At 58.4% G+C, this 27033-nt stretch overlaps 1 protein-coding gene across 1 annotated transcript; it reads left to right on the forward strand.

Moving 5' to 3' along the window:
• Window positions 1–16971: 16971 nt before the first annotated feature.
• Window positions 16972–22247, forward strand: LOC104474553 (keratin, type I cytoskeletal 14). The gene is made up of 8 exons (XM_086766486.1): window positions 16972–17481; window positions 19190–19272; window positions 19817–19973; window positions 20593–20754; window positions 20850–20975; window positions 21083–21303; window positions 21793–21830; window positions 22150–22247. The coding sequence occupies exons 1-8, from the start codon at window positions 16972–16974 to the stop codon at window positions 22245–22247; spliced, it is 1395 nt and encodes a 464-aa protein (XP_086622612.1).
• The last annotated feature ends 4786 nt before the right edge of the window (window positions 22248–27033 follow it).

Here is a 27033-nt window from a genome sequence, read left to right on the forward strand (position 1 = left end):
GACCTGGAGTGGGGGTCTGAGTCCTGATTTGGGGGCCAGGAGCCTGAGTCCTGGTGAGCTGCTAAAGAAAGACAATTTATTGCTTGCCTGGTGCCTGCTGTGTGGCTTGCAAACTGCCGAGCGTCTCCCAGCACTGGCTCGGCACAATGCGGAGCGGGGGCTGCTGGCAGATGAGTGTTGCTCCAGCTCAGAGATGTATTACATATTCTAAAAATACACCGAAACCCCAAAACAGTAAATCTCCTACACAATTAATGGGGTCAGGAGCCATATAGACGCAGACGGAGCACAAACTCTCCTCTGGGAGCTGGTTACAGCTGCGTACAGAGCGGGAATGTCATCCCCAGGGAGAGCTGGGTCTATGGCGGGGCCTCTGTTGGGCTGTGGACCATCCATCCCAGAGCTTGTCGGCTCCTTTTAGATCTGCGGCCTCAGCTCTCACTGTGTAGGCGTTCCTGCCCCGCTTTGGGAGCCACCTCTGAAATACTACGTGGTTTTGGCAGGTTATTGGCATCGGGGTGTGCTGCCGCCTGTGGGTCCTGGCAGCCATGGCCTGGTTTAGATGTCGCGTCATTCTTGGGGGCTTTATTTAAGATAAAGGCAAATTGTTTCTCTCGTACTAGGTAGAAGGAATGGTCTGTGTTGCTGCATTTCAGTGTCTCTCTGGTGTTTCTAAAGCATCCGTTGCTTTTGTACGTCCGTATGTGACAGATCAGCTGGAGAACTGGCTTACATTTTCACTAAAGTGTGAACTTGCTCCGTGACCATCATGAGCAAGCAGATGGTTCTTCTGTCTCCTGTTCTTCTGATCAGATTTTCGTTCTGTCCCAGAAAAGGAACCGTCTCTAGCAGCCAGTGTGGTGTATCCAGACAGCAGAGAAGCTGAAGGCATTTACCCTGCATCTTTCTGCGCATGGCATTTCAAAGTCCTTACTCCAGCAAAGGCACTGTTTGTCGCATTCAATGCCGAACACTCGGACGGAGTCGTTGGTGCCTCCTGTTTCATCTCTGCGGCTGGGCAGACTGGTCTCCCGCCTGATGTTCACATCAATTTCTCGTCTTTCGGAGCAGGATTCAGAGCAGGCATCTGCAGGCTCGGGTGGCTTCGGCTGAGCAGCGGGGCTGAGCCCCCTGCACCCTCCAGCCTCTGCCCGTCTGCTGGGTGCTCGGTCCCGACCTGCTCCCGCCCGCGGGACGTTTGTCCCGGGCTCCCCACGAGGTGGCAATGCTGATCTCCTTTGCGAGAGCCGCTCTTCCCGCAGGTGGCACCGAGTCGCTGCAGTTGATTTTATGCCCAGTTCCTGGCAAATCACCATCTCCCTGCGTCCTCTCCAGGCTCTGTGCACAGGAAAACCCCAGCGCGGGGAGCTGCCAGGTTTGGTTTAGGGTCAGCAGGAGGAGCAGAGAGGGCCCAGGGCAGCCTGTGTCCTTATTGTCCCCTCAGTCAGGGGGGCTCTGGGTCGCGCTTTGGGCTGGGGGTCCCTAGCAGCGAGTGGTACCCGTGGACCGCAGAGGGAAACGCTCCGGTGGTGAGGGCAGGGGCTGCCCAACATCCGTGCCCCCGCTAGTCCTGAGGATTTCAGGGGGAAACGCTCCCACCTGCAGCTGCGTGTGTGCGGCACGACGGCCTCGCCACCCTGGAGCGATGCAGCTCAACCCTGCGTGCGGGGGTCCTGCCGTGGTGGTTCCGGGTGCTCACGGGTGGGCGGCCCGCCCTGGGTTACTGCAGGTCTCTCCCTTTGGGGTCCCGCATGGCCATTTCACCCTGTGCTCCGAGGTGGGGGCCTCAGTGGCCCCCCAGCACACCTGGGAAGCGCAGCAGAAAGGGAGGAATCGCCCCTGCATCTCCCGCAGCTCAGAAATGCCCTCTGGGCCGGGACATTCCTAGAAACCAGCTTTTCTCCTCTCACATCCTTCCTCCAGCTGTGACTGCACAGACTTGGATTCGGGATGAGCTGGATTTTTGATGTGCAGCGTTTGATCCCATTAATCAGCAAAGGCAGCGCTGACAGACATGAGCCCTGGTGATTAACCTGTTCCTGGAAAGAGCTGAGGAACCCTGTTCCGGGGAAAGCCCAGCTGCCGCGGGGCCGGAGGCAGCACAGGGAATCCCAGACTGTTTGCTCTAGTGCCACATTCCTTTTCCTTACACAGCTATTCCTGACAATTCACATCCCCAAGTTTGCAAACCCTGGAAGCGTTTACTTCACAAGCACGTGAATCGATCTGTGCCCACCTGAGGCCGGGGCCGTGCCCTGCGGGACGCTCTCCCTGACGCCTGTCCTGGGCTGCATCAAGAGGAGCGTGGCCAGCAGGTCGAGGGAGGTGATCCTCCCCCTCTACTCTGCCCTGGTGAGACCCCACCTGGAGTACCGTGTCCAGTTCTGGAGCCCCCAGCACAAGAAGGACATGGACCAGTTGGAGAGGGTCCAGAGGAGGGCCACAAAGATGATAAAAGGGCTGGAGCAGCTCTGCTGTGAGGCCAGGCTGAGAGAGCTGGGGCTGTTCAGCCTGGAGAAGAGGAGGCTCCGGGGAGACCTGAGAGCGGCTCCCAGTGCCCAAAGGGGGCTGCAGGGAAGGTGGAGAGAGACTCTTCAGCAGGGCCTGGTGTGACAGGACAAGGAGTAATGGTTTTAAAATAGAGGGGGGTAGATTTAGATTGGATATTAGGAAAAAAAATTTTACGATGCAAGTTATAGAACACTGGAACAGGTTTCCCAGAAAGGTTGTGGAAGCCCCATCCCTGGAAACATTCAAGGCCAGGCTGGATGAGGCTCTGAGCAACCTGATCTAGTCAGGGATGTCCCTGCTCTGTGCAGGGGGGTTGGAGTAGATGACGTTTGAAGGTCCCTTCCAACCCAAACCATTCTGTGATTCTATTCTATGATTCTATCCCTCGGATGCAGCTGGGATGGAGGCACTGGACCTGCTGTAACGCGGACAGAGGTTGTGGATGCATCCTCCCCATCACCACAGCGTGTCCTGATGCAGCCCTCTCCCCTGCGATGCGCAGCAAGGGTATCTGCAGGCATGTCCCCATTCCTGTCTAACGCAGGGACCCCCATCGACCAGTTTGGCTCCTGACATATCACTGCTCCTGCTTTCTACTGGGGTTTATTCACCCTCCCTCCCTCCCTCCCGCTGCTCAGCTCCCTCTTCCCCTGGCAGGAGCCTTCCACCTGATGCTCAGCCTTGGCCTTTCCCAGCGCTGGTGTGAAACCTCTCCTCTCCGCGAGGTGCCAGGAGAGGTCTAAGCACCGGGGCTCAGCCCAGCCCGGCCCAGCCCAGCCCAGCTGCTGGAGCTGGCTCGCAGCCCGGCTCAACCTCTCCTGCCTGCGCTTGTGCGGGGGCAACGAGGGCGATGCAGCTTCCCCCGGCTGGGAACGTTCCCGAGGCAAGGCCGTGCCCGCTGGGTGGGTGCTGGGCAGCACCAGTGGGGTGGGGGGCTGCAGGGGTGCTGGGGGTGTCACAGGGAGGGGTGTCTGGGGGCTGGGGTACCATGGATCCCCTGCAGAGAAGGGGTGCTGTACCCTCCGCTGCAGCTCCGGCCGGTTCCCGTGTCGTTCCCACGGGGCCAGGATCAGGCCTGTCTTGCACCCCTGGGGATTCCCATCCCTGGCAGAGGTTCAGACCCCTGTGCACACATCGCTCAGCGCTCACTTTGCAGGGACAGCGCCAAATAAACATCCACCTTGTCGGGGTTGCTGGGGCCCGCACAGCCCCAGCCCTCGTCTGGGGACTCGCCGTCAGCCCAGAGCAAACCTGACACGGGAGCAGCAATGGCAGGGACTGGGAAGGGTGGGAGCAGCTCCCCCAGCCCCCGTGCCCAGCTCTCAGCGCACCAGCAGCCTGTTCAGCTCTGCCCGGCTGCGCGCTGCCCGCAGGGCTGTGGGAGGTTTGCGCTGAAGCAGACACCTGCTCATGGCCGGGCCGTTCCTGGGCAGCACAGACCCTGCCAGGGCTTCCCGGGGTCCCCAGCAGCTCGTGGGCGACCAGAGCCGCTGCTCTGAGACACGGTGACCCCTGTGCATGGGCCACACTGTCCCCAGAGACATCTCTGGGCCCCCCATGGCTGTCCCCTGCGATGGGGAGCAAGTCCAAGGGGTTTTCTGCAGTGGAGGGGCCCAGGCCAGGCGGCGAGAGCAGCAAGAGCAGCTGGGACAGGGAGAGCCATGACGGGTTTTTGCATTCGGTCTCTCCCGATGGAGGACAGGAGCGTGGTGCTGCCGGCACCAGGCACAGCCAGCGCTGGGCTGACTCAGAGCATCGGCATCGGGCTGCGGCGGGGCGGAGGGAGGGATTGCCCTGCACGGCAGCTCTGCGTGTTGGCCCCGGAACGGCCTGTTTGCTCACGCTAGCAAACGCGCTCCTGCCAGGCACGTCCTGCTGTTCTGCAGGTTCTCACACTGGGGCCAGGCTGTTGGGACAAAGAACTGCTCCGGGTGCCCCGGGAAGGGGCAAAGGTGCTGGGCTCTGCTCCCACCAGCTCCCTCGCTGGGATGCAGAGGAACAGCCCGAGACATGGGGTCCAGCCGGGGATGTAACTCATCTCCCACTGCTCCTGCCCTGCACGACTCCAGCCCTGCCTCCCAGCGTCCAGTTGGGAAGGGGCGACGTGGCAGCCCTGCCTGGCAGCCCCCCTGCTCGTGTCTTCCCCCTCCGCTCTGGCTGAGCCAGGCAGCTTCACCTGAGCCCGGAGCGAGCTCCCTGCTCCGTGCCAGGGAGAGAATTTGGGCCACGGAGGGACCCTGGGAAGAGTCTTTACTGGATGTCTTGTGGGCCAGGCAGGGCCCTGCTGAGCTGGGCTTCTGACATGTGGGAGCTCAGCACCAGCACCAGCGAGGTCCATGGACACAGAACGGTCCAATCTGGGCCCTTTCCTGCCATGCTGGGTGCCCGGGTATGGGGACACCCCGAAAGCACTGGGAGGAGCAGTGAGACCCACACACAGCCCCGTGCTGCTGACGCTGCCTCGCACAACGGGGGCCAAAGCAAAGCCCTCCACTACAGCACGGCAAGGGCCGAGGGGAAAAGCCTGGCTGTGCAGCTCTCCCCGCGTGTCCGGGGGCTCCAAGGCTGATGACAGGAGCAGCCCCCTCCCCTCCCCGAAGCATTGCTGCCTGCTCTGCACCGCTCTGTGCACCCCAGCCAGGCTGGGGGTTACCCTCCCGCACGTCCCAGGTGAGGAACCAGCCCTGCCACACGGCCAGCCCAGCTCGCAAACAGCTCGGGCATCCAACCCTGCCCTGGTGCGACAGGGAGGGGACACCGGGCTGAATCTACCTCTCGCTGACCAGGGGTAAAGTAGCTTTTTGGGGGTAACAGCAGCAGAAATGGCAGAGCCCGGCTGTCCCCGCTCTGCTGACTTGAGCAGAGAAGGGGCAGGTCGGGCCAAACTCCTTGGTCAGCATCTGCCTTGCTCTGGTTCCTATTTCCCTTACGAGGCAAAACCAGCGAGGGGGTGTGAATCCCCACGCACCTCCAGCCTCAGCCCTGCCCCACGGCCAGGCACACTCATCCCTGCCCACACACAACAACTCCCCGAGGGCCAAACACTGGCCGCGGGCCAGCCCTCCTTCCCGCACGGCTGGCAGCGCCCAGGCCTGCCCGCCCCGGCCCGGCACGACGCCCGGCGCTGCAGGGATTTGCCTCTTACAAAACACTTGGCCGTGGCAAGCGCTCTGCCTAGCCGGGATGGGAGCCGGCAGCGGGGCCAGCCGCGCTCTGGGGTCCCACTGCCCGGGCTCCCACAGGCCAGACCTGAACGGGGACAGACTGGCACCAGGGAAGGGGGACGGGCACAGCTGGGCTGCAGAGAGCACAGGTCGTGGTGGCAGAAGGACACTTGTGGGGACCCCAGGCCCTAGGGTGCCTGAGGTCCTTTGGAGCACGGCAGCTGCCAAGCCCGGGGCCACAGGTCACATTTGCCTCCATGTTCTGCAGCTGCCTGGCCCCTCTCTGCCTGCTCGCACTGCGCGGGGCTCTCCTGGCACCCTGGGGTTCTGCTTGTCCCATGGCACTGGGGCAGCACAGAGCTGCTCTGGCCCGTATCTGTGCAGGCCAGCATGTGCCGGCTGGCACAGGGAAACCTCGGCCGGCTCTGCCTTGGGGGTCCGGCTGCCAAGCAGCTCGGCCGCAGCCCCTTCTTTTGGCTACGAGATGTCAGGGAGCCAAGCACCCACCCGCCTGCAGGCCTTCTGGGCCTCACTCCGCAGCAGCAGCACCCCAGCGATGTCCCCGGGGGATATGCCCTCCCCAGGGGACCCCAAATCCCCTCAGCTCCCCTCGCCAAGGCGTCTGCAGGCAGTGGTGCAGGCTGGGACCTCCTGGCCGCTCTGTCCGCCTCTGCCCGCGCAGCCCCTCTCTCCGCAGGGGTGTTTGCCGTGGCCCCGGAGCGCAGGCATTGCCGTATTGGCGCCGCTCGGCCGCCACGCGCTCTGCCTTCCCGACGGCCAGCGCGCTCGCCCCGTGGCCCCCCCGCGCAACCAGGCCAAGATGGAGCCATTGCCTTTCCACACGCGACTCCGCTGCTGGTTTTGCTGCGCTTGTGCCACGGGCTCAGCCTTGCGCTGGCCGGGACGTAGAGCCATGGCGGCAGGCACGGCGTGGGGCAGGAAGGGCTGGCAGATCGAGCAGGTTTTGGGGCCCAGGGTCTGGGTGCCAGGGCTGCTGTTGGCATCCCAGCGCAGCAGCAGGTTCTCACCAGGCTGGGGCCAGGTTTGGGTGAAACCCCATGGGGCCGAGGTTGGAGGTGGAGAGGCTGCCCTGCTCCCTGGTCCCCCATTGCCCTCCTGCTCCAGGACAGGCTCCAGCTGAATTCCAGTCTTTGTCTTTGCTCCTGAACCAGGAGCAGGGATAAATACCGGCCCCTCCACAGCCTTCCTCGCCTGGGGGCTCTTTCTCAGCCCATTGGCCTCGGTGGAAGCAAACCAACCCAGGGGCCCAGGGCTGCAGCCCTGGAGCAGAGGACCCCCCAGAGCCGGTGGATGATGGGGTGAATTCCCGGAGTGTCAGTGCGGTGTTTCAGCTGACACGGCCGCCCTGCTGCGTCTCTGCCGTGGCTTGCTCCCACGCCCAACGCTGGGCTGTGATTAGCGAGGCGGGGCCTGCCTGCGCGTTCCCATCTCCCATGTCATCGCTGCCACCACCGCCCTGGCAGGCGCTGCCAGCCGGGTGTGCTGCCCCACGGGCCCCTCGCCCCATGGAGACGCCGCCGCTGCACTCCCTAATTAGGAAACCACCCGCTCCCTCCTGCTTGCAAAACACCTTGGACTTGGTGCTGTGCTGACGCCGCCCGTTCCCAGCAGCTCCTGCGACGTGGTGGAGGCCAAAATGGCCCCTGTTTCCCCCCGCTGGGCTGCAGCCAACAGCCCCGGGACCCTGCAGAGCCGATGCTCCAAATCCCGGCAGGGTCGGCTGTTTGGGTCCCAGCGCTCCGTCTGCAGAGCGAGGGACACGGGGAGGGGACGCAGGCAGGGAACGGCAGCCTGAGCATGGGGCGGCCCCGTGCCGCGGGACCCACACGCCGTGCACGGCGAACAAGGAGCCCCAGGTCCCAGGCCCCGTGCTGCGGGACACGAAGGGCTTGCTGCCCGGCTGGCAGTGCCAGCTCTGCGCTGCGTGCTGCGCTGGCCTGGCTGGCGCGAACCACGTCCCTGGTCCTGCCAATGGGCCATGAACCAGTGCTAGGCACAGGGCCTTGCTGCAGGACCGCTCACATTCCTGTAACAGCTTTTGCTGGTGCTCAGTACTGCTGTAGTGCACACCGGGCCAGCAGCAGGACACCAGTGCCGGCGTCCCAGTGATCTGGTGCTGGTCTGGACACTGAGTCACCAGCACAGGGTGGGAAACACGAGTGCGGCTGGAGGAGGACAAAGCAGGCGGCTCTGGCCAGGGCTGTGCAGCAAAGCTGGCTTGGGGAACCGGCTGCCTGCGCGTCTCCGCATCCAGGGGGACAGGGAAGGGCACGGGGGACAGGAGGGAGCCGGGTCCTTCCCCGCTGGTTTAGCCACTGGGAGGGATGGGATGTGTCCGAAGGGGCTCGGCGGGTCCAGGCCTGGCTGTAATTTGGGGAATGCTGGCTGCCTGCTGCCTGTGGGCAGAGAAGTGTCCCGAGCAGAACTGGTCCCTCCACCCCAGCAAGTCCCACCAGTCCCCCCGTCCCTCACCACAGCCCTGGGTGCTGGGTGGTCACCGGGGAGACGTCCCCAGCCGAAGCGAAGGTGAAGGTCCTGCCTGGACACCCGTGAGGTTCCCGACGCCAGTGCAAACCTCCCAGCTTCCAGTCACCACGACCCACAGGCCCTGACCCCCCATGGAAGCGCGGTGGGACCCCAGCACGGCACCCTGCACAGGGAACGAAGGCGCCAGCCCTCCCCGGAGCCTGCGGGAGCTCCCGGGGCAGCAGGAGAGGGGACGGGCTGGCTGCGGCACCCAGGACAAACCCGAGACGGGGCTGATGGGGGCCCCCCCTGGCCCCTGAACCCGCTGGACTCCCCGGGCAGGGCTGCAGCTGGGCCGCGCAGGTGGAAAGTTATTTCTCAGACTGGCTGATGGTGAAAGTTGTTTCCCAGGTGTGGCCCAAGAGGAATGCAAAGCCTTTGAAGTCCTCAGCTCCCCTGTAATTACCGGCAGACAAGTTTCAGCTTGGAGCTGGGCCGCCCCAGCCCCCGGCGTGGGAGCGAGCGGGGGTGACGCAGCCGGCCTGTCCCTGCAGCGCACACGTCCCCTCCTGCCCCAGGAACGCGCCCGCTGACTCATGGGGACTGCGGGGGCGGCGAGGCTGGGCAGTGCGGAGGGGAGCACCCACAGCCAGGGTGCTGGGCGGATGCACCCCACTGCAGGCATGGAGCCCCGTGTCCCCCAGCCCCGATGTCCCATGCGGTGGCTGGACACCCACACGCCACCCTCACCCAGGGGAAGGAGCCTCTCTGCGCCGGAGCGGGCAGTGTCCCAGTCCCAGGCCTTGGCAGACCCAGGAGAAAAGCACTTCCCTGGGTCTGTGGACGGGTCTGGCCGTGCAGGGGACAGGCTGGGCTGCAGCCTGGCCTGGCCCTTGCCCCAAGCATCCCTCACCCTACCAGCTCTGCAGGCACTGTCCCCGGGGTGTTGCTGCCGGGCCAGTGGACTATTTCCGACAGCTCCGAGCCAGCAGATGCCCAAGTGCCTCGGCTCGTGCGGCTCCACAAAAAAATGGCCATTGCACGGGGCTGACAGTATCTGGCCCGTCTCAGGGGAGACCTGTGCAGCCGTACGGCTGGAGCCGGGGCAGCGTGCGGGGGCCAGGCTGCCTCAGGCCCCCGGCACGGCAGCTTGGGGTCAGGGGCGCGGGGTGGGCATGCTGAGGGGGTTCCCAGAGTGGAATCACTCAGGAAGGAGCCCTGCACACCGCAGCCGGGTCTCTGCTTGCTGGTGCTGCGCAATTGGGGGTGGGTCACAGCCGCGCAGCGAGGGCTGGTCGCTGCAGCGGAGCGGAGACCGCAGCCACTGAAGGCCCTGTCCTCGGGGCAGCGCAGGGGCTGCAGGCGCAGCCAGGGTGCTAGAGGGACGCCTCCCTGCCAGCCTCTCACACGGTGAGCGGTGAGTGGTGCCATCTGGTCAGAATGACGTAGACGTGCATGCACACGCGTGTGCACGCCCTCACGCGCTTCCTCACACTCGTCTCCCTCCCTCTCCACCTGAGGGCCCAGCTCTGCCTGGCGCCAGCAGGCGCAGGCGCCAGCTCAGCGCCAGACGCAGCGACGCAGTGGCTCTGAGGGCCCGGCTGTGCCAGGAGCAGGAGCGGGAGCGGGCAACTGCAGCGGCCAGGGTGCAGAGCGAGGGCAGGACCCCCAGCCCCGGCTGCAGCCAGCACCGAGAGCTGCGGCACGCCCCGGTGCCACGCACGAAGCCTCACTGGCGTGGCAGCCCACGTCCTGCCCCTCTGCAGGGGGCTGCCAGCGGGCCCTGCGCACAGCGCGCCCCACGTCCCCTGCGCCGCAGGAGCCCAGTGTGGGGAGCAGCACTGGCAGGATGTGGGCAGGGAACGGCTGCCCGCTGCGGAGCAGCCTCTGTGCGCCCCTGCACACCCCTGCAGCCCCTGCGCACCCCTGCAGCCCCTGCACACTCCTGCAACCCCTGCAACCCCTGCACCCCCTGCAACCCCTGCACCCCCTGTACACAGCCCTGCACGTCCCAGCGCACTGCTGCACACCCCTGAGCACCCCAGCACCTCCCTGCACACCCTGGTGCGCTCCAGCACCCCCCAGAACACCCAGCACCCTCCCGCACACCCCAACAGCCGCCTCTGCACCCCCCGCACCCCCCCGTCTCCCCCGCAGCCGCTCGCAGCAGCGCTCCGCCCCGCCGCCAGCAGGGGGCGCTCGTGCGCAGGGATGGCGCCCTCCCGCAGCGCGGGCCCCAGCGCGCGGCGGGCGCGGCCCGGCGCGGCCCCGTGCGGGCCTTGGATGCGCGGCCCCGGGCGGGTCCCCGGCCGTGACCCCGCCTGGGCCCCGCGCAGGTCTCGGCCCCGCTGCCTCGGCTGGGCGCGGGGTCTTCCCCGCACTGGCACCAGCGAGGGTCCCGCCGCCCCGCGCTGCCGAGGCTGCGGGGCCGGGCGCCGCTGCGGGTTTGTCCCGCACCCGGCCGCCGCCACCCCGCAGAGGCACAGGCCTGCGCCCTGCAGCCCCGCAGCAAGGCGACACGGCCCGGTGCAGCGGGGACGGAGTTTAATTGCAAGCGTTTGCTCTTCCCCGCAGCGAGGGGTGGAGCGCAGTTACTTGGATTAAAAAAAAAATATTAACAGAGGCAAACGAGCGATTCGAAAGCTGCCGCTCATAATTACTGTTGCGTATCAGGAGGATCAGCCGCGCTCCAGGCGAGAGCGGAGCGCGCGGTGCCAAGCCCGGGCAGGGATCCCTCCCGGCAGGCGGCTGACGGGCTGGCGTTGTCTGTTCGCTTTGAACTGGCGTACAGAAAATCATTACTGGTCTGGGTGGAGCCCTGGACTGCGGCCAGGACACCTGCGGGCCACGGCGCGGCACAAGGGGCCAGTGTAGGCTGGCACAGCCGCGCGCGGGGCGGCGAGGCGGGGGGCTGCGGTCCTCGGGGGGAAGCGGGGATGGATGCGGGGCGGTTTCCGTTTGGGGAATCTCTGGTAGGCATGGGTTGTTACTGTCGGTCACGGCTTCAGAAAACTGCCTGCCAGGTGCGGATTAACGAGCGGCCAAGTAATTGCAATCGTGTGGGAAGCGACGGCGCAGCCTGGGTGCAGGGACTGCTTGGGGGCAGTGCGGTGCAGCTCCCCAGCGCAATGGCTCTCACAGCCGGCAGCCCCTTCCTGTCCCAGCAGCCACGGTGGCCTCCCAGGAGCGTTCCCCCCATGCACGAGGTGACCGGGCCCTTGGTGCTGCACCCAGGCCACGGCGGGAGCCTCGCTGCCGTCTCACAGGCCACGGCCACCGGAGCCCTCGAGGAGCAGGGAAAGGGAGGTTGGGAGGGGACCAGAACGCACGGCAAATCCGACCTGAGGGGCCGCACCAAAGCCCTCCTCCCGAGGGGACCGAGCTGAGAGCCAGGGTCCCACCCAGAGAGAGGGGCTTCCTCTGGGGACAGCGCAAGAAAAGCACAGCCCATGGGAGCAGTTTCCATCGCTCACACCCATCCTCCTGTGCGTCGGGGCTGCATGCGTGGGGTGGGTCTGCACAGAGGCCAGGACAAGCCCTGGGAGCGGGAGGGTGGTCGGTCCTGGCAGAGGCTGCTGTGGAGGAGTGACGGGGCTGGTGGGGTCCCTGTCACCAACACTGGGTTTGGCACATCCACCCGGGGTCCTTTGCCATGACCAGCTGCACCCCAGAGCAGGGAGAATAACGCCGTTCCTACCCTTCTGTGAGCGCCATTGTCTCCAGGCTGGTGCCCGTACCTGCCTTGCCCCGCTGCCAGCGTCACCGGCGTCCCCAGGCTGGGGTTCCCATCTGTGGCTTGGAGACCTGGCCTGGACTCACTGTAGGTGCAGCGGGTGCGGGCGCAGAGGACGTGGGAGCCGCTGCTTGTTGCCTACAGTCATCATGAGAAAGTGCATGTGCAACTCCCTGCCCGCTCCGCCGTGCTCAGCGAGGGGAGAGGAACGAACAGACAGGGTGTGATCGTCTTTCCACACCGACTGAGTGAGACATGAGGAAATGCAAGATCTGCTTGCTATGTGAAAGACAGACACTGAAAAAATAATGTGGGAAACTCCAAAGGTGGGAGTTTGCTGTGGAGATAGAGCCAAAGCAATCCGTGATGGCTGGGAGTTCGGCTCTGCTCAGACACACAAAAAAAATATTCTTTTGTCTAGAGTGAAGCAAGCACTGATTTGTTATCCACCTGTCCTCCGTTCGCCAGGCGGAATGACTCTGGTCATGCCTCTCCTGCAGCTTGGAGAGATTCACAAGGAAAACCTTGGTCCCACGCACACTGCGGAGCAGCTTGCCCCTCCGGCTCCGGACCAGGGAATCCCCATCTCTGGTCCGTGGCTCTGCCTATCGCCACTGGCCTGAGCCCCAGCTGGAGCACACGAGCTGGGACGTCACCTGCCCTTCCCAGGTAGGGGGGAGGCAGGCTGCTCGCAGAGCCCAGCTTGCTGGAGCGTGTTCCTCATCCCCAGGCAGGGGCAGAAGGGCTGAGCCACTCCTTGGAGACAAGACTGGTTGTGATCAAAAGCCATTCGGTATCTTTATTGCTAAAAGACGCCAGCAGAAAAGCAGAGCCCAGCCAGCCTTCGGTCGGGTGAGCCGGCAGCGCGATGGGCGGTCACAGCACTTGGGTGGCTGCAAGGACGGAGGCGAAGAGCTTGGACGAGACTGTTTAATGCCAGATGGGTCTGTGATCCCTGAAGCAAAGCAGAGGTAACGACATCGCTCTGCACTGCCCAGCCCCTTGGCTGAGCTGCTCCCTGAGCCTGTGAACTGGCTGTGTTCGCAGCGCTGATTCACTGGGAATCACTCCGGGATGGGGATCTCCTTGGCACATGCTGTGCCGGAACGGGCAGAGCGGGTCTCAGGTCGGGGAGCAGGGCTGTGCTCCAGCAAGGCGCTCAGGGGTGGAGGTGGCTTGTGAAGCATCAAATGACGCAGGGCCAGGACCTCGCCTGATGCTCTGCAAACAGCTTGCGCGTGGGCCAACGTGGAGGAGCATCACCCTCTTCCACACTCACGGAGGGGAGAAAAGGGCTTGTGGAGAGTGCAGTGCGGCCCTGGTGCAGGGTCCCATGGGCAGAGCAAGTCTGGCCTCACCACCAGCAGGACCCAGTTTGGAGGACAACACAGAGTTGCTCCCCTCGTCTTCCCTCCGGTCACTCCTTCGCCCTGCTGGCCCCATTGCTGCCTCCCCCCCGTCTACAGCTAAAGGGGACGAGGCCGTGCTGCCCAGCTCCCCTCCATCCCACAGGTGACACAGGAGGGGATCAAATGGCGTGAGCATCGCCCAGCGCCCTGCAGCCCGGGCCAGCCTTGGCTCGGCTCGCTGGCTGGCGGCTAAACGCCCTGAGCCCGCCCAGAGGGAGTTTCTGTTACACACACGCTGTGAAGTTTCCTTTCACGGTAGCAGATCTAGGATCGCTTTTTTCCCCAGATAATGTAGGGGGGCTGTCAGGACATGTCCTAGCAGATGATAAAGAATTAGCGGCTGAGATAGAAACAGAGACAGCACATTTCACTCCACACCTTGATATATTTGTTACCCATCTCGGTGGTGTTCAGACTTACAGAGCAAACCTGTCAGCGAGGGTGAAGCCTGTGCCTGCCATTCCGTACACGCAGGAGACATCTTTCCCAGGGCTGCATCCTTCACCTAGTTTCTACCGGGCTGTGAATCGCTGTGAAAGGCACTCAGGAGGAGCTGGCACTCAGGAGAAGCTGGCACTCAGGAGAAGTTGGCCCACAGGGAAAACTCAATGACTCCTAATTAGCTCTTATTCATTGCATTAAAAGCACAATTAAGCGCTATTGTTTGAGGCCAATGCAACGTACTGACCCTGGTCTTCTGACAGCAGCCCTCACCGCACTGGGTTACCGTGGGTGCTGCTTGTCCACCCCTAACCTATAATTTCAGCTCCCCTCCTATGCGAACCCCGGAGCTTGGTTCATCCCTTCCCCCAGCAGCACAGCGCAGGGACAGATAGCATCTACGGCGCGCTTCTCTCTGAAACCATCTCCTCAACATTATGATGTGGGTGGTTTTTTTTTTTATTTTTATCTCAAGGGAATTTATTGTGGGTGAGTGTTTCGCGAGAGCCTGGGAGATTGCGTTCTTCTGGGAACACGAAATAGCTGAAGCGGTGCGTTCTCCCCGGCATCATCAGCCCCTGTCGACAGAGCTGGCGCAAGGGGAACTTTGTGCTGAGGGTTTCTCTCGTAAGAGTGGGGCCGTTTTTTGCATTTTTGTTTAAGAGCTCAGCTAGAGTTCAGGGCAGCAAGAACATTGATCAGAGAAGACCAGAAAAAGCTGATAACGCAGGATGCTCTCCAGATCTCCTCCGAAGCGCCTGTGCCAGCCTTAATAAACAGCTTACGTATGGGCTGAGGTCGTGGTAATACAGAACACAGAGCCCTCAATCCAGGTGTTTCCTGCTTGTGGGGCTGTGGCAGGGCTTTCCCTCATTTTGTGGCAGTTGTCACCTTCAGGCCATCTCGTAACTTAGCCTGAAATGTGGAGGTGACCTGAGCGGGTGGCCAGAATTCACAGCACAGGTTTTGGCCCCCATGAGGGGCTCACAGCCAACGTGGGGATTGCCTGGAGCAGGAGGACGTTTGCTAGAGCAAACAGGAGCAAAGCGAGGGCGTTTGGAAGAACTCAGAGCAGGGGTGGCCGAGGGATGGCTCTTGAGCACAGCTCCCACACGACGGTGGTTGGGTAATCCCGTACCCCCCGCTACGGAGGGAAGCGGGCCAGCAGGAACGCTGATCTTCCCCCTGCCAGGTTGCCCCAGGACTGCGTGGAGCACAGTCGTCTGCACGCTCTGCCATTTGGCAGCGGTGGGTTGCTCCCAGATCCCTCAGCTGTCCGAGGGATACTTGTGCATCCCAAATCCCCAGATTTTGCAGCTTGGGGAGTACAAAATCCAAATCTGAAGCCAATCAGTTCTGACGGAATGCTTCCCAGAGCCCTGGACTTGGCGATCTGGTGTCCGTTTCTGGTTAAGCTGCTTCCTTGGTGGCCACCCAGAAAAATCACACCGCTTCTCCGGGAGCTGCTAAAGAAAGAGAGCTGACTCCCTATTAAGTTCTCGAGATCTAACAGCGATGCGGACAAAACGTTGTTTTTATTGTGTCCTTCAGAGAACAGAGGAAAGAAAGGAAGCACTATGAATTACCAAGGGTGAGGCTCTGGGAACGTTTTAGCAACTCCAAAATCAGTTTAAGTGCTTTAGAATGTGAAAACAGCCAGAGGGGCCACGGGAAGGAAGGCATCACCACAGGAGAGAAAGCACAAAAGGGTTCCTAATCCCTGTAACTCTCTTTCACTACCTGACAGGCACCTCTGCTAAAAGGCAAAATAACTTCTCTTATCCGAGGATGACATCGCTGGAGCCAGGCAGGCCAGCAGGTTGGGTGTGCGATTTTCCACTGTACGCTGCAGACCTGGCGCCGCATCAGTAAAGGTTTTTTTTTTTTTGCCCAACAAAGGATAAAACAGTGCAGTGTCTCCCTTCCTGATTCTCTGCTGCTTTTTTTTCACGCTAATACCTGTCCAGCTGCATGACTACAGCCGCTGTGCTCAATCCCTTAATGGCACGATGCAGGCGTGGCGATCGGGGTGGCTGCGTTACCTCATCTCTGCAGATCTCTTCTGGCTTGTCCTGTCTGAACCCTCCGCTTCGCAGGTGGTCGCGGTGTTCTTGCTCCTCGCTGCTGCGTGTGTCGCGCTTTGCCCAACAGTGCTGGTCCTGCATTGCATCCTGCAGCTGCAAATGTGTAGGAAAAAGCTTATCTGCACGCAGGCACGGGCACCGGTAAGGATTTGTCGTACTCTTCCTATCAGGAATTGCACAAAACGTGGCCTGACAGTGGGTGTCTCACGCAGCTTCACTCCTTTTTCTCCGATTTAGGCCATTTAACATTAAAACCTGCCCCAGTGATGATATAGAAGTACTTGTGGCAAAGAAGTTTTTAGCTTCTACAAACCTTTTAGAAGTCACAGCCTGCTTCTGCGGAGTTTGTGAGAGGCGATGCAGCAAAGCAGGTGCCACTGGGAAACGTCAGACATCTGCCTTTTAAACTGACTGGAAACCCACTGGTGCAGGGACTTCCCAGTCTCTGTGGAGTGATTCACCCTAGACCAGTATGTAAGCAGAAAATACAGGACTTTCTTCTCTTTTGAGCTACAAGATTTCTGCCAAATATGGTATCAGTAAACAAACACCACCAGGTCTGTGCTTGTCCCGGGACAGAGGTCCTGGTGGGAAGGTTTCCATCTGGCTTTGGGTCAGCCCCTGGAAAGATCATGCGCAGAGCTCTGATGTCAGCAGCTTTCATCGGCTTCAGACCCCTTAAAAAAGCAAATAAGTAGATTTGTATGTTTTTAATGATACGAGACACTTGTGGGCGACTTGGCACACCACAGAGGATTCACTGGTGTTACTTCACGGAGGAGCGGTGGGGTGGAGCCGCAGCGAGCACCGCTGCGTCTCAGGTGCGACAACGAAATGCTAAAACGTAGCCGTGAGCGAGGAGCCTTCGCTCTGAATCACGCTGGCTGCTGGGAACTACAGGGGAAAGAGATCCTGTGTGTGCCCTAGTGCTTCTAGTGGGATGTGACAAAAGACATGAAATCGGGGAGAGAAAAATGATGATTCTGGAATTTGGCTCTGGTTGTCGGGGGTGACGAAAAGCGCTGGGAACGCCTCCTGGCCAGGTATAAAGGGCTCCAAGCCAGGGGGAAGCCAGCACTCGCTGTCTGCGCTGCTGAGCCGCCTGCCTCTCTCCAGCCCTCCAGCCGCCGCCAGCCTTCGCCATGAGCACCACTGTCAGGCAATACTCCTCCTCCACCTCCCTGAAGGGATTCGGGGGCCTGGGTGGAGGCTCCAGCAGGCTTTCCTCCGTGCGCGTCGGGGGAGGAGGGTACAGAGCCCCCAGCGTCCACGGAGGCTCCGGCAGCTACTCTGTCTCTTCCCGCATCGTCTCGGGGCTCGGAAGTGGCTACGGGGGCAGCTACTGCAGCAGCGTAGGAGGGGGCCTCGGTGCTGGCTTTGCGGGTAGCTATGGGGCTGGCTTTGGGGCTGGCTTTGGGGCTGGCTTTGGAGGTGGCTTTGGAGGTGGCGATGGCATCCTCCCGGCTGGTGAAAAGGAGACGATGCAGAACCTGAACGACCGCCTGGCTGCCTACCTGGACAAAGTGCGTGCGCTGGAGGAGGCCAACACCGACCTGGAGGTCAAGATCAGGGAATGGTACAAGAAGCAGGGACCTGGCCCGGAGCGCGACTACAGCCCCTACTACAGGACCATCGAGGAGCTCAGGAACAAGGTAGGATGCTGTGCTTAACACCGTGGGACGTCTTGTTAAGAAGGAGGAAGCAGAAACACTGACTGAGGGCCACAAAGATGATCAGAGGGCTGGAGCACCTCTCCTATGAGGCCAGGCTGAGAGAGTTGGGGCTGTTCAGCCTGGAGAAGAGGAGGCTCCAGGGAGACCTGATAGCGGTCTTCCAATACCTCAAGGGGGCCTACAAGAAAGATGGGGAGAAGCTGTTCAGTAGGGCCTGTTGTGATAGAACAAGGGGTAATGGGTTTAAATTAGAAGGAGGTAGGTTTAGATTAGATATTAGAAAAAAATTTTTTACAATGAGAGTTGTAGAACACTGGAACAGGTTGCCCAGAGACATGGTGGATGCCCCATCCCTGGAATCGTTCAAGGCCAGGCTGGATGAGGCTCTGAGGAACCTGATCTAGTCAGGGATGTCCCTGCTTCTTGCAGGGGGGTTGGACTAGATGACCGTTGAAGGTCCCTTCCAACTCTAACTATTCTATGATTCTATGATTCTATGACTGCTCTCTCTGTCATTAGTAAGAGCCAACCGTGGCGTAAAAAGTGTGAGCACGCAGAGCGCCAGGCTGGAAGTTCAGAGATGTCTCAAAGTCAGCTTTGGATTACATCCCTCTAGATGGAGTAAGCAGCAGTTCTCACTGGAAAAACAGATGTAAAAGGACAGAATACAAAAATGAAGAACAAGAGACAAGTCTGCTTAAGATGAATGTGCAGGGAAAGCTGTAGGTGGGCGCAAACCATGAAACATTGATGTCATATTTGTAAACATTCACTCAAAGAATTTGCAAACTTGGTTCAGCTCCTCTGTATTGATTTAGATGCCAAAGAAAAAAACATGGAACTGACCAATTTTTTGCCTTCTTGTGGCAGTCGCTGTCCCAGGGCCAGGCTTGATGCAAACCCACCAACCCAGGCAGCTCTGGAGGGATTTCTCTCAGTTCTGGTTTGATTCCCACCACCCCATTTTGAAGGAAATACTCAAGAGTTGACTTTGTTCTTCTTTGTTACTTCTAACGTATGAACTGCCCCATGCAAACACGAAGGGAGGCTGTGTACAGCCGGAGCTGCAGGGGTGCTGGCAATTGATGCAGGGAATCCATTTTCCCTCCGTCCCCTTGGCCCCGTAACTGATGTCCTTCCAAACCCCACCTTGAACCTTCTCCCAGCAAGCATTATTTGCTCCTGGTTTTGTAATATAAAAATCAGAAGCTGTAAGCACCTGCTCGCTGCATTTTGCTCCATTTCTGTAGTCAAGAAATGAAACCCATCCCTGAGCAAATGGACACAAGGTTTGCCAAGCACAAGCACTCTGCCGATGCATCCGTCCTGCCGGAAGAGTCGCACGGCGCTGTGGGTGCGGGAGCAGGTGATTCCTCCTTGACCCTTGCATAATCTGCACCTGCCCTGAAGCATGGGAACAAATGCCATCATCAAATCTCACACATCTTACGTGGCTTCCTGCTGCCTTTTGAAATACTTACTGACGAATTTTTGGAAAGGGAGATCACAGAGCAATCGTCCCCTTCCTGCAGTCACTCTCAGCTGAGTCTCCCTTGCCCTCATTCAACCCAAACTTCCCCAAAACTATTCCTGTCCCGACAGTCTCGCTTAGGCTCCCATTCCTTGGTCAGCCAGGAAGAGTTCCTGACACTCATTTTGTGCTTCTCCTTTATCCTCCCCCCTCTAGGTCCTGGCGGCCACAGTGGACAATGCTAACCTCCTCCTGCAGATTGACAACGCCAGGCTGACAGCTGATGACTTCAGGACCAAGTAAGCCATGTTTCTTGGAAAAATGGAACAAAGTCTGCAGAGATGTTTGATGAAATGGGGAGAAAAGCCCATCCAAATCCCAAAAGGGCAATGTGGAAACAAAGCCTTCAAAATGGAAGTGTCATTTCCAAAGCAGTAGTTATCTGAATCTGTAGGCATTTAGGGATTGTTTTGCTTCCATCCAAAACCTCACTATTTTATTCCCATTGCTTGTTCCTCTGTGGTCTGACCTCTTCAGTACAGAGAACTTCCACTGTGCCTCTGCTGTGCATTTAATTTGTGTGTGTAGCTCAACAAAGCCCATACCCAGTAACAAGGCCCAATGGTACCAGGAGCAAGGTGACGTTACAGACTCAGAGCGACACTGTTCTGTCATTTGTTCCACTGCTTTCACCATCAGAAGGTTGTCCATGCACCATTGGGGTCATGCAGTGTTGATACTATGCCAGCAGCAGCATGGAGGAGGCAAACAACAAACCAAGGTGTTCTGTCCCTGGCTGGGCAAAATCCTATGTAACTTCCATGACTGTTCTTGTGTCTCCAGGTTTGAGACGGAGCAGGCTCTGCGCCTGAGCGTGGAGGCTGACATCAACGGCCTGCGCAGGGTCCTGGATGAGCTGACCCTGGCCAGAGCTGACCTAGAGATGCAGATTGAGAACCTGAAGGAGGAGCTGGCCTACCTCAAGAAGAACCACGAGGAGGTGAGCGCAGAGCCAGGCTCAAAGAAGTCCAGCCTGGGCCCAGAAGTATGAGATTTGGTCCAACCTTTAATACTATGGTTTGGGTGGGAAGGGACCGTTAAAGCCCACCCAGTCCAACCCCCCTGCCAGGAGCAGGGACATCTCCAACCAGATCAGGTTGCTCAGAGCCCCGGCAAACCTGGCTTTGAGTTTTGAACTGCCAGGAGGGAAGATGAGGAGTGCTGGTAAGGAAGTAGGGATGATCCGTTCTGGATAACAGTGCATCCTCTCCAGAGCCTGTATAAGACCACTTGTTATCACAGTAACGTCCGCTGTAGCTGTTAGAGATTTATTAAAAATCCTAGCAGCTCCAGGCCTGGAAGGTCTGTCTCCTGAGAAATGAAACCAGCTACAGGCTCTGATTTACTGTCTGAAAAATTAACTCAAATGGAGATTTCTTTAAAATTCTGATTATTTTATTTGTGATTGTGGAGCAAAGGCTCCAGTTTGCTCCCTGTTGATCTGCCTTAGAAGTACGTGCTGAAGGATGCGATCTTTGCTGGATAACTCTGTCTGGAGAGGAACGTCCTTATATGCTGATTGTTGGATGGCGTGAAGATGTGTTTCTCTCTTCTGCCAGGAAATGAATGCCCTGCGCGGGCAAGTGGGTGGCGAGATCAGCGTGGAGATGGACGCTGCTCCTGGAATCGACCTCACCAAGATCCTGGCTGAGATGAGGGAGCAGTACGAGAGCCTGGCGGACAAGAACCGCAGGGATGCCGAGCAGTGGTTCTTCAGCAAGGTGAGCTGGCTCGCCGGCAGCGCAGCGGGGCGTGTGGGACCCCGGGTTGTGCCCGCTCACCGGTGCTGGAACGGCACGGCTTTGCCTTGTTGCAGACAGAAGAGCTGAACCGGGAGGTGGCCATCAACACGGAGCAGCTTCAGAGCGGCAAGACGGAGATCACAGAGCTCCGGCGCACCATCCAGAGCCTGGAGATCGACCTGCAGTCCCAGCTCAGCACGGTACGAGGGGCTGGCTCCTGCGGGGAGCGGGCGCACAGGAGCATGGGTGCTCCCATTCCTTCCACCCTCCGCTCCCCCCTGAGCGTGTCCCTCTCCTCTGCCTGCAGAAAGCAGCGCTGGAGGGCACCTTGGCTGACACAGAAGCCCGCTACGGCACCCAGCTGGCCCAGCTGCAGGGGCTGATCACCAGTGTGGAGGAGCAGCTGGCCGAGCTGCGGTGCGACATGGAGCGCCAGAACCAGGAGTACAGGGTCCTCCTGGACGTCAAATGCCGCCTGGAGCAGGAGATCGCCACGTACCGCCGGCTCCTGGAGGGCGAGGACGCCCAGTACGTGGCGGGGCTTCTCTAGGGAGGGCGGGCTGGGAGGAGATGAGTAATAGCAAAGGAAATAAAAAATGAACAACCTGCGTTCCCTGGAGGATCCTGTGAGCCCGTTTCCTGACCCATGGCATGCAGCAGGGCCTCCCTTTTCGGTTCCACTGGCCCAGAACAGCCCAGTGGTTATCACTGCACTGCAGCATCCCTGGGATCACTCCCCATCCCTCCAGCGTCCATGTGATGCTGGGGAAGGAGCAGGTGCCGCTGCTGCTTGTTGCAGCGCAGACGTGTGCTGCCTCTGTGCCCGAATCCCCGTGGCACACATACATCCTTAGCATTTTCTGCCTTTAAGTTTTGACACCAGCCAGTTTCCAGAAAGGATTTTAATCACATACTGGTACAAGAAGAAAAGGCGGGGTTTAAAATAATGATTTTGTCTTAGAGACTACTCACTTTTTTTCTGTTGCTGACCATTCTTCCTCTTTTCTCCTCCTGTAGCATGTCTTCCCACTACGTCTCACAGCCTGTGAAGGAAGGTAAGAACACGTCTTGGCTGAAGGGCTGATCACACATTGCTCTGTCACATCCTAACCACATTCTTAGCACAGACTCTTATTTACTCATTTACTAAAATTAGTATTTTATTATATTTTCAAAATGTGAATTGACATGTACCACTCTTAGGATGTACCAAAATATGGTTCAGAACATTATCTGTTCAGATTGAAATGATACTAAAACATACCGTGTTTCTGAGGGAGTTGTTGGTCATAGCAAATTTACCCATGAAAATCTTTAAGACACTTTTTCTGCTTCCTTCCCTGGAAATAACAGTTCCTTCTTTCTCTGCTGTAGCACCTGTAACTACCCGTCAAATCCGCACCATCTTTGAGGAAGTCCAGGACGGGAAGGTGATTTCCTCCCGCGAGCAGATCACCCAGGCTGCCCACTGAGACGGCGGGCTGGTTTGCCGCTCGCCTCGCAGAGCAAAGCAAAGGAAGACTCCAGCTGATGCGCTGTGGCTATGCGGATCACGAAACGCACCTTCTCCCTTTATCATGCCCCTGCTTTTCTCTAAGCACTGTGCTGCGCTCTGAAATCAAATAAAGCTTTTCTTCGCACTTGTGCAAAGCAGGGTCTTGTCTCGGTGCTCTGAAGAGCCAGGCTGTGCCGCTCCTGGAGCTCTGGAAGGAGCAATATTCCCCATCATCGGTGCCTGGACGGTGGGGCCAGGACACCCATGCTCCTGTAAGACCTGAGACCTGGCTGCTTCAGTGAGGGCAGCTCATGTGGTGGAGGTCTAGAGAGGAACTGATGACATGGTTGTGGGAGGGGAAACTTGTGGGAGTCTTTGTGTTTCATCTCAAGATTTGGAACTGGGACTTCCAGAGCGAGGTAAAGCGCTGCTTCCCCAGCTGCAACAGCAGAGCTGGAGTTTTACCTCAGTGACTCCAAGCAAGAATGTGAACACAAACCAGGTTACGCAGCCAGGACCCTGCAAGCAGTTCCGTCCCAGCTCTGCCTCAGCAGCTGCCGTGCAGTTCGAATAAGAAGCTTTGCAGTAAAATCAAATGAAGACGTAGATGTGGCAGGGATACACTGGCTGACGCCCCTCCAGAAATATAACCGCAGCTTAGTTGAATTCTCGCTTCCAAAGGCACTGCTAAGGGGTGAGGAAAACAAGGGAGGGTAAGTGGTGGGTACGGTCTGTAGGAGCGAAAAGATTAAAACTCTTTTGGGAGTTGTTTCTGGCCCTCCCCACTGTCAGTCGCTGTTCCTGACGCAGCAGTTCATGTTGCCGTCAGCTGGCCCAGCCGTTCCTGGAAAGCCAGTTCAGACACATTCTTGGCTGGATTCTGCCACGTTTCGTACTTCATCAATTCAGTGTCTAAATCGATGGGATGATTCAGAGAAGGCTACTTAGTGTGTGCACGAATAGAGCTGGCCACGCAGCTTTAAGACCCCTTCCCAGAAAATCTGCCTGGATTTTATGGGGAAATAAGAGATAATTCAGGGTTTTTTTTCAAACCATTGAAAGGATCCCGCAGTGATCATCTACACCACAAGCAGAGGCGGCAGGGGCAGGGATGCTCGGTCTAGAGGCAGCCCACGCTGCAGCCATGAGCTCTGCCCGGTGTTGGCGGGGGCTGTATCCCCCCAGCTCACGCAGAGCAGACCCTCTGCGACACGGGCAGGGCATCGGCTGCCCTGTGCGCCGTGGGCAGCAGCCCCGCGCGCAGCAGCCCTGAGCGAGCCGGCTTAAAGCTCTCCCAGCATCCGCCAACTTGAGGTAGACACAGCTTTGGGTTTGAAGCTTACCACTGATGAGCAGTGAGCTCATTTCCACTCAGATTCCACCAAAGGGCACGTAAACACAGCCCAGTCAAGGAGCACTGCGGTCAGGAGAGCGGCTCCCACTGCTGTGTCACTGCACGCGCTCCTGGTGTGTCGTGGATCGGCCACCAGCAAGTAACAGGGCACGATTCCTGACCCCAGGCTCTTCCAGCCACAATGGAATTGCATGCTCTCCGCTCCCACACCCTTGAAGGAGCTGGAGGGGTGACCCTGAGGGGTGCTCCGTGCGCTGAGGGCAGGTGCTGAGCAGCCCCGGCTCAGGCGCCTGCGAAGGGTAAGGGCAGACGCAGCCCCCAGTTAATGCTGGGGGCTTCCCAGGTCACCTCTTAGGGATCCCCTCAGTCTCCTCACGGATGGGGCAAGACCACCAACGCCTCTCACAGCTCCTCCGGCCGCCACCCTCGTGATGCAACACCCGCCGCGGGGATGCTGAAGGCACCTCGCTGGAATTCATCCTCACTTTGTACTTTTCTCCTGGAAAAGTCTGGGCGCAGCCGTGTTGCTATAGAAACAACAAATAATACTTTGCTAACAAAATCTCCTGCTTTAATTACCCCTGCTGCTGCAAATTGTGAGGGAGGTGTGGAAAAGCGATGCTGATTCTCTCCTGCCTTAAGCATTAATAATTAGGCCCGACCTTAAGGAACCCGCTGAGGAGGGAGCTGCAGGCGGCGGCGTACACAGACAGGCAGCGGCAGCTTGAGGCAGGTTTCAGAAAGTGGTGTTTTGTTACAGAAAGATGATTTGACTTCTCAGGCTACACCGAGTTCATTTGACATAAAAGACCACTTTCTAAGGAGACATTAAGGCGTAGCTTTTCGGCTCACTTTAGGGAACTCTCCTATGATAAGCTGATATTAGGGTAAGTTTTCTAAGCACACTAAAATAAACAGGGAAGTGGTTTTCTCCAAGTGGTTTCATCTACTGGGTCTGCTGATGTGTGTGTTTGGAGCCAGACCTTCATCGCCATTTTCCTCCTGAAGACAGAATTGCACGCTTAAACACCACCGTGCTACCTGGAAATCACTGCTGTGCCACAGAACCAGCGTTCTGCTTTTGCACAGGCTCCTGGGCTGCACGTGCTCATGAAACGGGGGCAGAATCTCGTTTATTAACAGTCAGCCTTTGATTTTTAAAGAGAGCGCGGCACAAACAGTATGCAGTCATTTGTGGTTGTGTTCCATGGGAGGTCATGTAAATAACACCTTAGAATTTTTAATATGTTGGTTTAAGTCTTAATTAACACTTCATTATTTTAATTGCTGCCTTGTGGTATTATCAAAATGCCATAGATATTTTGAGCAATGTGCATTTTTATGGCACGGTGGTGAAATAGGAAACAAAAGATGAAAGAAAAGGCAATTCCTTGTAGAGAAGGAACGCGCCGTTAGCCTCGCAACGCTGTGAGTTACCATCCTGCGGCCGGTCTGCGGGAAGCTGATCGTTGCTCCAGGCTCATCAGTCCCAAAGGCTCTGCTCACGTCAAGGCTGAGGGTCTGGACTTGCACGGGGGCTCTGCACTGTTTTTGTCACTGAGGGTCCCCTTTTTTGTCACTGCCACACTCAGCGAGGACAGCCCATGAGTTCTGCCCTTTTGTATGAACCGGGAGAAGGTGAGGAAATGCAGACAGAAAGCACATTCCTCGGAGCTACACATCCTAGCCGCCCCCGCGCCGCTGTGCCTCTGCCATCTGCACCTGGGGAGGACGAGCAGGACGTGGGCGTCCGCTGGCTCTGCACCCCATCTCCTGGCGCTCACGTGACACGAAGATGCTGCTGCTGAGAGACTGAACCCGTCCTCCAGCCAGAGCAAACACAGTGGAGGTTCCAGTTCCCCAGTTCTCCAAGTCGTACAGACTTGTCTCCATTCACCAGTGACAAACGGGAACATCGCCAGCTATGCTTCTCCACAGCAGCCAGCTCCTGATTCACATTCCACTCCTCTATCATTTCCAGTGTTCTTCAGATAGAGGGGAGGGAGTTTTGCCCTTTAAAGCTACTTAGACATCAGAGAATATAGAATCATAGAACGGTTTGGGTTGGAAGGGACCTTGAGATTATGTAGTTCCAACCCCCCTGCCCAGGGCAGGGACACCTTCCACCAGACCAGGTCACTCACAGCCCCATCCAGCCCGGCCTTGGACACTGCCTGGAATGGGGCATCTGTGCAGCCTATGCCGGTGCCTCTCCACCCTCCCAGTAAAGAATTTCTTCCTTATATCCAATCTAAACCTAGCCTCTTCCAGTTTAAAGCCATTATCCCTTGTCCTGTCACTACCTGCCCTTGTCAAAAGTCTCTCCCCACCTTCCCTGCAGCCCCCTTTGGGCACTGGGAGCCGCTCTCAGGTCTCCCCGGAGCCTCCTCTTCTCCAGGCTGAGCAGCCCCAGCTCTCTCAGCCTGGCCTTGCAGGAGAGCTGCTCCAGTGAAGGTACCGTTGTTGCTTATTTCCATACTCTTACCCCCCTCCCTTGGCAAATGATCTAAGGAAGAACTTGGCTGTTGGGAAGGGGTTGTTGGGGCCTGTCTGCGAAGACAGTCAAACAATTCTCCGTGAACACACATGAGAAATATCTTCTCCTCCACACCCTGCATTATTAGCTAGTGACACTCAGATTTGTGGTTTCTGCCCGTCACGCAGGTCAGCACTCAGAACAGACAGCGGAGCTTTGACCATGCCTGCTGCACTCATTTTTTGAGCCTCCTCAGAGGCAGCTGGTATCTCCCGTGAAGCTCTGTTTACCTGGGAGCTGTGAACTCCAAACTCACCCTGAAGTTGTCCTCCCTAGTCACAACTGATTGAGATGTTCATCACAGAAAACGTCGTTAGCATTGGCTGCTAAGCTATGTTACTGTCAACTTTGTGCTCTTGTTCACCGTGCTTAGAGACCAGGAGCTTTTTTCCTTACGCCCTTCATCTATTTCATGCTATGCCACCTTTTTTTCTGGAGCATCCCATCATTTTTAAGTTTTGCCAGATAGCAGCCATTCCCTGCCCTTTCCAAATAGTTTGCCAGGCTCTCATTCCCAAAGAGCAAGATGAAACACCCACACTTACTGCCTTTTCATAGTCCTCCACTCTTGGGTGGTCTCTGAAGCGAAGAGAAGAACTGGATGAGCCCTGAAGCACAAACTCCCTTGTAATTGCTTTTTCATTACAGAACATCTCTTCCTCTGAGGATAAAAGAGAGGGCTCGCATTTCTAGGACTGGTAGCCAAGTTCCTTCTAGCACCATTGCACTCACGAGACTGCAGAGGTGCAGGGCTTCCCGACACGGCTGTTGTCCCTGCAGGAATGCTGTGTGTAAAACCTAAGCAGGGACGGGAAACTGTAGTATCTGGGACAAAAAGACACTGCAAAAGAGATTCTGACTTACTCCATTGAA

The sequence above is a fragment of the Chlamydotis macqueenii genome, chromosome 25 (assembly GCF_036417535.1).
Source record: "Chlamydotis macqueenii isolate bChlMac1 chromosome 25, bChlMac1.mat, whole genome shotgun sequence".
NCBI classification, from domain to species: Eukaryota; Metazoa; Chordata; class Aves; order Otidiformes; family Otididae; genus Chlamydotis; species Chlamydotis macqueenii.